Below are 10,853 nucleotides of genomic sequence, written 5' to 3'. Positions count from 1 at the left end.
TTTTTTTTTTTTTTAATTCCTAAAAGGAAACCTTTAAAACACCTGATCCATGCTCACTGGACAGCCTTGCTGACTGTGTCCTGTGTTAGTATCTGGCTCCACACAGCTGTGCAGAGGAGAATGCYGTGTGCCTGCCAAGGTTCAGGCTCTTCGGCACTGAAATTTTCCTCCTGGATGTGAATAACAGTGATTTCTCTTCATTCCTCTACATTAATTTTTAATCACAGCCCTTTACCACTGCTKATTGAATTCCCTATCACATCTAATAGCCTTTCTTGCAATATTCATTCATTTAAAACATGCATGCTGATGCCTTATCTAATTTTTCAAGGGCTGCTTGCTTAAGGCCAGCAGCAAAGAAATAGCTATTATACAGATGTAAAACTACAATATAATGCCCCATGTTTGATCACCAGGGCMGAGGTAAAAGGCTATTCTGTAGAAAAGAGCACAATTATAAAGGGATCATGTGTAATACCTAGAAAAATTCAGTCACTCTTGAAATGAACAACAAAAGTCCTGCAAAATTCAGAGATGGAAAAGAAGTTGATACATTATTTTATCATGTATAAAATAAATTCTTAGAGCCTGAAAGTGAAAGCCAAAAGAACAACAGTACTGTAGATAAATATTACAGCAAGTATTCAACAGAGAGCCTGGATTTAATATCCCCAGCRCTGCAATACTCAATAACTAAAAGGTCAAAAGTAAAAGCATACTGAATGCAAACTCCATATTTTAGAAAAATGAAATAAGGCTGGAGATTTTATGAGCTTTATTTAGAGTGGAAAAGGGGAAAGGACATTCTGCTTAGCTGCTCTGGAAATTCACATGCAGAGTAGAGTCAACATCCCAAAGCATTTTCATTTAYTGTGCATTTTTCCTGGTTTAAAATTAACAGAAAGGACTGTATTGGTTTTCAACAGAGCCATTTGCTCACAAAATCAAACCACACTGTTTTCTTCTGCTGAAGGGAATAGTTTCAAAACCTCACAATTSTACTCACCTTTGGGTTGGCAGTTTTGCCCACCATACCCAGGACAGCACTTCCACTCCAGCGATGTCACAATTTTATGTTTGATTCTGTAGGCCTGGTGTGTTGTTGTCTGGGACCTGTGAAATGAGAACAATTTAAACCTATTTTAGGTAACCAAAGAGGACTTGTAAGATACCAGCATAAGTACATTATATTATCTCACTTGTCATATCCATCCTTTCATTACTGCTTGAAATTCAAAGTGAATTCTAACTAGGGTTTGGTGTTCCATTAGCAATCACAGCTTTAATACAGCAACCTTCAGATCATCTGCATGAATTCTAAAGAAACCTGATGTCTATTTAAATTTCTTCCTAGAATATCTTACTCAGGAGTCAAATACTGCGAACTTTTATGGAAGCTATTACAATTAATAACTACTAAACTGAACAAAGTGAGCCAGAAATACAATTGTCATATACCACTTTTCTTTGAAATGGGTGGAAAAATGCATTCACAATAAATTTATGCCACATCAGCACACATTTAATGCACACTGGAAGCCTTCCCTTCTGATTATTTGAAACAAGATTATGCAAACATTAATCCAATAAAGTGTGAAAAATTCCACTCTGGACATCAGGGAAAGAAGGGCATTGCTATGTAATTGAGAGGCCTCAGTTATTGCTGTTACAGTATGCAGCTGCAGAGGCAGCAGCAATTTTATTTCTGTGTTCCAACACAATTCCAGCAGCAATTTTATTTCTGTGTGTCCTGGCTACCCCTTCACTCCTAGGTTTCTCAACTTCACAGAGAAGTTGGTTTAGAATGAACATGCTGCAGCAGGGCCTACAGAATAAACTACAGCAAGTCTCTTTGCTCTTTTAAGATGTTCGAAGTTCAAATAAAAATATCACACAGTACTGTTAGTTGCTAAACACTAACATGAAGAGCACCTAAAATCTCAGAAAATACAAAGATAAAATGGTTACTGAACTGTTTTGGACACACAATCCCTGTATAAATCATTCCAGAAAGAGAGGCAGATTTAAAGGCTGTCAGACCAAAARAATACCCTCTGAATGAATTAAAATATGCCACTGTGTTTTAGACTCCAATTAATCTTGTCACCCCTTTGTAAGGGATGTAATATTATATATATTTAAATTCTCATAGCAGCTGGCAGGAGCTTTGCATGTATCTCCGACCAGGTTTGGCTCTAAGAAATGGCTTTTTCAGCAGCAAGAACTCAATAAAGATTAAGGTGATCTGAATTCAAGAGAGTCCTCCATTATTCTGCTGTATGGTTGGCCTCATGATGAAATCACCTTATTCTGCATTAGCATAATCCATTCGTAAAACCACCCATAAAAATGAAGTGTCCATGAAAGGAGTTAATCAGAAATAGCTATTTTTAAAATAATCCACATTTAAAAAAATCCATGTAAATGAGTCTCAGGAATTTATATAGTAGAGACTTATTTACAGGAGCAGCACAAGGATCTAAAATATGKAATTTGGAAWAAACCCAAAACAAAACAACAAAACTGGCAACATTTTAACGACAGGGTCCGCTGCACAGTTTTGCGATGCAATCAACTGACTGCTTTTCAGAGTCAGCAAATCCTAAGGAAACTCTATTCCCAGTTTCATGTCAAAGCTTTAAGCGTGTTCTGCCATACCATCTAGAGAACAATTCTCAAAACAGTTAAACTGACTACTGAGAGGCTTCTGAAATTTGTCAAGGGAAAAATACATTACAGCCTCCATTTTGCTGGTGCTGTTTCAGTTTGCCATTTTCCAAATTCATGCATTAAAAACMAATTTCACTTACGACTGAAATCTAACATTTGGAGAATACAATGAGGCACCCAAACCACAAAGAACAATCTGAATATGTTTAACAGAGGTATTATTTACAAGTTCCATCCAGGCCAATTACTTGTCTAGGTTCACTGCCTGACCAAAGCTGTGCCAGAAATAAGCACTCAGCAGAGAGATAATAACGAAAATATTTATGACTCTCAGAGGAAGCCTTTTGCTCCAGTGGAGCACGAGCTTGGAAAACTGCACAGAAAGGATTTTCTTCCCTGCATGTGCTTTAAAGCTTTGTGCTTGAGCACCTCTCTTTGACTCAAAGACGTGGAGCTGATTGGAGGGTGCCAGAATAAATGCATGCCCAGCCACAAGCTCTTATACTTGCTATAGGAACAGGCCATGAGCTTTTATCCATGCTATAGGGTCATGCAAAGATGAGACCCAGAGACATGCTAATCTGCTCCCTCCTGTTTTCCTTTYAATTTTTAAAGTTAGGTTCGCATTAATTGTGCATTTGATGGCAATTAAAGTACTTGCAAGCCCTCTTTCTTCCCAGTACTCCATACCTTTGAGCACAGGATCCAATCTGCCAAGTGCAAGGCTTTGCTCTGCCTGAGGAGAAGGTTTCCAGGTTGTCCACTACAACTGTAGGTACGAGTCTGGAATGGACATAAGCACACCAGTTTCTGAAAGATAGAGAAGGCCAATATGATTAAAAGTGCAAATAACATTTTCCACAATATGATGATATATAATACTTCATTGCGAAAGTCAAACCCATAATTTACAGATGGGAGCAAGCTACAAAAATTAAGTTTGTTTTTCTCAAACTGAAAATGTTGTCTTAAGCAATTACTTAGTCTTTGTGCTTCAGAAAACAGATACTGATTTCTCCACCTCTACATACATTCATATTTCAAATCTAAATTTTAATTTGTAAACGTCTGTGGAGCTCCAAGCACAAAGAAGCTCTTCTAGACTGCAGTAATGACACGTCTGAAAATGCATTTCAGACTACAGAAACTATTCATCTAGAATTCAAAGGATTGTTTGGTAAGGTTTTTTAATCACCCATAGCTTTCACTGTATGGACAGACATTTCTAGTGCTTCTCCCTTTCCCCAGCAATAGGGTGAGTACATGTAGACCATTTTGCAGCACACTGTGAGGTCAAAGCCACACACAGCAAACACAAGCCATGGCTCCACACTTGTCTGTGCCTCTGAATGCCCATCCAGAGAAGGCAGTCACATACAAAATTATCAAACTCGAGATCACTGCAGCATAGGAGGCTGGAGCTGCCGAGTGCAAGACCAGGTTTGCTGTTTTTTAAGAAAAGGTTTCTAAGGAGGTTGCAASCAAATGCAACTCTGGAACTCTGCTACAGTAGGAATTACAGTAGAAAACAGAATTAAGTAGAAATCATAATCTGAATAATGGCTCAGGACACATTTGTACAGAGAAATTATGCCACATAAATCTACTGGTATTCCTTAAATCAGAAGCACGTAGACAAAGGTGGGATTTTCAGAGGCTTTTAGTAAGATCACTCACCAAAAGATGTTGGGGGGAAGCAATCTATCACATAGTAAGAGGATAGCTCCTGTTATAGATAAATAAAGCACTGAAGATGAAAGAAAGAGCTCACTTTCTGAAGAAGCAGTTTATCAACACAATCCCACATTAATCTATAATAGGCACTATACTCATTAACTAGGAGGGAAGTAAGTAAATAGGGAGATGGCAGGTGATACAGAACTATACAAAATCATTTGGTRTGGTAAACAAAGCTGGACTTGAAGAATTACAGAAATCTCATTATTCTGAATTTCCAACTCAGTAGATATCAGAAAGGGTCTTGTAATGCAGAAACAGTCACAAATAAAGACAGAGTTATACAGATAGTATTGCTAGGTTAATAGCTTTCATCAGGGGAAAAAAAACTTTGGAGTCATTGTGATTAGCGCTCTGCACAGGCCAATTTATTTTTGCACTAACTAAGGTAGATAATAAAAGGCTAGATATTATTAGGGAAGGAGTAAAGACTAAACAGAAATCACCACTGTTTTAGTACATCAACTCCTTGTTGCTATATATGTGCTTATGCCTAGTTTGAATAGAGAATTCTGGTTTGGTCCTACACGCTAATGAGAGATGGAWCAAAGATACAAATAGAAGAGCAGGAGGGATTGAAAGTCCTCACATTCATTATTCAATTAGTCTTTTTATGATAAATAGGCATCAAAACAAAACAGGATTAAAAACTAAAGAAGACTAAAATGAAGGGTCAGGGCAGTATTTCCATAGCCTTAGACTGTGCCAAATTCGGAAGCCAAAATACATTTTAGAAAGCAATAAAACTATTTCATGAAAAAAATATGCCATTAGGGTATTATCAGTTTGGTTTTTWAAAAACATTAAGCTGTACCTATAACCTCTGCCTCAGGAAGTCCCCCAGCTGCAGACTGGAAGGCATCGTGAGGAAAGTATTGTTGTATTTCTGCWGGTGGAACAAATGTCTATTTGGCCTAGTGCTGATATTTTTCTTTCATCCCTAACTTAGTATAGACTTTCTCAGGATCATATGTTATTCCCTTGTCCATGCTGAAACATTTAATTTTTGTCTTGGCAAGTTAGAGAGGAGACATTTCAGTTGTAGGACTGGTAGAGCTGCCAGTACTTCCARACAATATTTCCATATGAGAACTTAAAGTTCATCTTTCTGTGTTGTGATTTGCTGCTAACGTTTTCTTCCAGTCGAAGCAGTTCTGTTCATGTTTCATTATTCAGTAAGGGAATATATATTTACTCCAGAAATCAGTATTTTGCTATGGGCTACYTACAGTGGAAATCAAAATACAATTAAAACCAGATTAGTTCCATTTACTTAAGTGGCATTAGTACAGATTTATACTGCTTCAAACATGAACAACAGCACAAAACACAAAATAGTATCAGCATCTATCCTTAAGTGATTGCTTTTGTCTGCTGACAYCCTACCAGTGTACACACATTAGGCTCAGTAGTGCTACACTTGGAAAATGGTTCCTGAGAAAAAAGCAGGATAAGCTGGAAAGATGCTAAGACCAACAGATTGAGCTTCACAATATCTYCACTGCCATTATCACAGCCCTCCCTTTCACAACACACATTGTTTATTTGAGGAATAATGTGTTTCATATAAAATGGGCTTTTACTGAGTCCCTTTGATCTAATTTTGCTCGCTCACTCTCCACTTCCTTGAGACTTGTCATTAAGACAGTGTTTCTTGATTGGGTATAAAAAGCTGTGGTTTTTTTTGATGCTTTCTTTATGTTCTGKCTCCTTTAATTGCCTTTTATCTGTGTGTATTAATTAGAGATTCCTCAGCTATCAAGCATAAACATAAAGATTAGGTGCTCTCCTTACTTCTTCTAGGGAAGTCAGGAGCAACTATATGCAAGTTTGAAACCCATAAAATCGGCAAAAACAAGAGGAAATTTAAGTCTTTCAAGTTCTGCAGAGGAATAATGAAGTTACCCACCCCTCTGGGTGGGACATGTGGGTCGGTTCCAGTCTTGTGTAGAGACTGGCAGTAGCAACTAAGTAATTAATGGTATTTGGGTTAAACACCGGCAGCAGCAAGCCAGAGAGAGAATTTTTAGCTGCATCTCTTCCAGCATCACCTCTGCAGCAGCAAGGGAGGACAGGCATCCCCCCTTGCCAAGAATTCAGTGGGATTCAAGACACAGCAGGGCCCTTGGAAACACTGCCAGGAAAACAGCTCCTCTTCCAGGGAGCTTCCTCACCAAGCAGGGAGCAGCAGGAGGGGCTTCTCCCGGTCAAAAGGGAAGGGCCAACCACACAACCCCTGCTCTGACCTCACCAGCAGAGAACCACAGCAGCAGGGACCAGCAGGCAGCAGTGTGGTGACAGGAACAGGTCAMTGCAGTGCCCAAGAGGGACCAGGGAAGGAGCCAGGTCCAAGAGGACTGCTAGRGACAAGAACCCTCAGAAGGAGAATAACAACCTCAAGCCTGGGCTTAAGTGCAGTCTCAGCCCAGGGGCGTGGGTAGAGGCTATAGAGAGGTTGCTCAAGACCATCAAGGCTTGTTATCCTGCCCAGGGCACAACCACTGAGCTCCTTTCTCAGTACAGGCATGAAATCGCTTGCCTTTCACAGTTGTATAGAGGGTTTTCTGCAAATCCATACCCAAGATTAAAAACTGTATTTTTTCCTCTGAAGTGCAGCACAGAGATTAAAAAAAAAAAAAAAAAAAAAAAAAAAAAGTCTCTCAGCATATGAATGGGATACTAAATATTTCTTAACAGATGCAGAGAGTGATTCTGGGCCAGACTGACACTGATCTATTCAAAAGGAGCTCTGACTAAGCATAGGGATTTGCTTATGATTTTATGATTTAAACTAAGTATGGAGAACGTAAACATCTAAATTCCTAAATAATTCTCAGCAATTAACKGATGGCATATAAAGTCTGATCAGAAAATCTCTGAAGCACTAATAGTTATGCAGTACCACATCTCCTTTCCCGTTGCAYGTTAGCTGTCTGGGAAGTGAGGAGCTAACTCCTTGGGCAGCTGGGTGCTAAGCTTCCCACCTCTGCAAATGAGGAAGCCAAATATAGGGGTGAGATTTTAAAATCTGGCCTTCAGTGAGTCAGGGGTAAGGTTAGGACTTGAGCCTGTGGCTGCACTTTACCWTTGCCTGCAAATCTGACAGCTCACCAGAGAAAGGGATTAAGCACAAGATGTACAGCAATGTTGTCAGCCACAGCCTGTTCTGCAGTGCACACCTTTGGCGTGTGCATTTYAGTAACTGAGAGCATTTTGCACCTGAGCAAATGTGGCTAATGAAAAGATAAAACAAAGAACACAGGCATGAAAAGATTGTAAAAGACAGGCAAGCACTGGAACATAGATTTCCATCAAAAAAAACAATCAAGTAACTCTACCCCTCCCACCTAAGACCTTTTAAAAATTCATACTGTAAATCCCATTATTATTATTATTATTGTTGTTATTATTATTGAGGGTGGCTAGCTTTTGGAACTTGCCTCTTTGGACATGCCTTCCAAAGGAAAAAAAWTGTACAATACATTATGTTAAGGGCTATTCTTGTTTTTTAAAGACAGTCTGAACTCAGCCTCCCGTCTATCAAAAATTTAACTAACTTGAGCAGATTTTCCCATTGAAAATATTTAACTCATTCTTAATGTACGTGAGTGCAGTGTCTGAARCTGTGGTTCTCACATGGCCCAGCAATCTTTGATCAGGCTAAATTAGAGGAAATATTCACAACAAAACAGCCCCTGGTGTGACTCATAATTAGGTTTACGCTACCAATGAAATAAGCTCATTAAGAGACGTTAAGAATGTAAATATAATTTTGAAATCAAATTGTCTGAAAAAATGTAGATTTGGAAATAGAAGATGAAGCGTGGCRGAAGAACTATGACAGGCTGCGTTAATGCAAAGGCAGAACAGAAGACAACTGATTTGCATAACAGGACTTTAAACCTGAAAATCCTCTTTACCCTCCCTGGAATAATTTATTCCAGATCATCAGCACAGGCTTCYAACATGCAGATTTTGTTGAGAGCTGGAGGAGCCTAGCGTCTCTTTTGCATTGAGCCTGATTTCAATCAGGAAAGCTTTATTTAAAAACAAAACAAAATCCTTGCAACACACAACAGARATCCAGCCTGGAAAAAGCAGTGCAAGTCCCCGGCTGGCAGAAAGCCCAAGTGACAGATTCCATCCTCCTCTTGCATGCCTTGTCCAGGAACATGTGCTGGTAGCAATGTGTGGGAGAGTCCTCAGGCCTTTGAAGTAGCCTCCTTGATGTGGTATTTGCAGTGGTGTTTCCAGCTTAAATCAAAACTCTGCCARCCCAGCTCTGCACTCAGYRTGGTTTGGCTGTRCWCAARTGTGACATCCCACCCTCGAGGGTGMGGAGGCAYCCACACCGAGAAGCRGGGMACGGYAGGAAGAACAGCACTGGCTTTTCTGCCTGAACCAGTGAGCATGTCTGCWTGGAGGCTCGGCAGCTCCTCCGGCCCTTAGGACCATTCCCAATTCCAAGTCCTGAGCAGGAAACTGGCCCTGGAGCTTGCCCAGGCAGCTGGAACGGCAGGGRCCCATCAGTGGCACACAGACGCTGCCTTTAAGCCTTTCTTTAGCTTTTAGGRTCCCAGCCTCCTGGTTCGGGGGACAGTCAGGAGCCGCCAGTCCCGGTTTTGGCCAGTTAAACCCTCTCCTAAGTCGCCACCAGGCGGGTCCAGGCTCGGCAGTGCCGGGCAGGGACGGCAGGTGGCGGCCGCAGCCCGCGGAGGAGATTGATGCTGGAAACAGAAGCATAATTTGCACCAACACCAAAAATTACGATTTTTTTTTTAGGGTCCCCGCAGTCCCCTTCCACAGAACATTTCCACTGTAAAATGTTTAAAATGTTGCTTGGGCACATTGGCGAGAAAAAAGCAAACTGCACAAAAACTGCAGGTAACGCCTGTATGTGATTGCTTCCCCTTGCTTCTGTGCACGGGTGCTTGTAAATGGTCCTAAAGCCACCCCATAGGAACACCGGTGTTAGTCGGATCACAAAGGGTATAGAATTAGTTCTGTCCCTTTCATATCATATCTGAAAATTACTTATTTTTGTCTGTGAGTAAATTAGATTACCTGGCTTTTAATAGAAATGCTATTRAATCAGCCCAGCTGAACATCACTGRATCACGAAAATGAGATTAYTGTATTGCTGAAGGAATACAAAAGGAGCCAGAGCTGGAGCTGTTGTCAAAGTCCATGCCCAGCTTGGTGGTTGTGCCTCATTCCTGTTGTGTGCAGCTTATCTGTATGTCACAGAATAGTTAATAAAATACTCATCTTCATTCAACAACAGTTTTAATTTTATATTGTCCTTCACATTTGAGTGAAGGGGATGTAGAAYGATGCTACAAGCATCTAGAGCCAGGCAATGCTGGCTTTTCAGTTTACTCTAAACAACCTGCCAAGTCTGGATGAGGAGAGGTAATGTTGATTGACGCCGTGTAAACACAGAGATTGTAAAGATAGCAAGCACCCTCACAAGGTTTTTTCTTGCTATTGCATGGGAGATAGGCTTCAGCAACTTCCTTTGAATTCCACTAGGTGACTGCAGAGACTTCTCACTGTGATATGGTAAATTCTATATCTTTAAGTGAACACTGGTCATCTTTCCAAGAGATAAACTCTATTTCAAAAAGAAATTATAAATTTGAGCCAAAACCAGTTAATTCTGTAGGTTCAATGCCCAGCTTCCTTTGCTCTGATATGTACAACTCTCAGCTGCAATGAAAATTCAGTACTCWCTAGGGACTGACCATAACAAATCAAATTGGGAAATGTGTTTACATGCTGCTTGGAATGGGAAAAAACTAAAAATTGCGTATGACATGTAATATAATACAGTATGTGATGGTAAAATATGTTATAGGATATGTTTTTATCCCTGAGAAACAGCTGACTTGTTGACACTGAAGCATTAGGTGTCACACATTTGTTTAATGTTTTTTTTTCAGGACTCAGTGTCCTGACATTTTGTCCTCTCTGTTGCAAAACACAAATTGTACTCTCATCATTCATTTCCTTTTTTTGTATGTACAATGCTGAAGCCTTGGACTGTGGACAGCCTCTTCATTTCATCTGAWTTTTTATTTACTGTGTGTCCTCCCTCATGCTGCAAAAATTAATTCACTATTTCCACTTATCTAGCACTTCACCAATCTGTTTTAGCATTTAAAATGTTCTCTTGTTGCAAATCAGATATCCTGTTTGATACATGATCTTCCACTCCATGTTCAGAACCCTTTAAAACATTCAAACTTTTACAGATAGAATTCAGACTTTGGAGAAGATTTACATTAATCTCAAATCTYTGAGAATTATCCAGTAAAACACATTTGAAAATACAGACAAACTACTCAATAAAAAGGTTTGAATTCTGCCATTTTACTTTAGGAATATAAATTTATTTCCATCTTCTAATTGGCCCAGAGTACAAAATTCATTAAGGTAGTTCTGGT

At 39.7% G+C, this 10,853-nt stretch overlaps 1 protein-coding gene across 1 annotated transcript in view; it reads right to left on the bottom strand.

The window, feature by feature from the left end:
• Positions 1-10,853, bottom strand: part of MMRN1 (multimerin 1) — a 40,246-nt gene that overhangs the window by 23,297 nt on the left and 6,096 nt on the right. The window contains exons 2-3 of the mRNA XM_057366850.1: positions 3,361-3,480; positions 1,007-1,113 (exon numbers count right to left, since the gene is read on the bottom strand). Of these exons, the coding sequence (XP_057222833.1) occupies positions 1,007-1,113; positions 3,361-3,480 (227 nt within the window). The remainder of the gene's footprint in view (positions 1-1,006; positions 1,114-3,360; positions 3,481-10,853) is intronic.

Source organism: Malurus melanocephalus, unplaced genomic scaffold (assembly GCF_030028575.1).
Source record: "Malurus melanocephalus ecotype Western Australia unplaced genomic scaffold, MMel_1.1 scaffold_72, whole genome shotgun sequence".
In the NCBI taxonomy this organism is placed as follows: domain Eukaryota; kingdom Metazoa; phylum Chordata; class Aves; order Passeriformes; family Maluridae; genus Malurus; species Malurus melanocephalus.
Note: the sequence above shows the minus strand (reverse complement) of the source record. Positions and strands in the feature narration are given on the sequence as shown.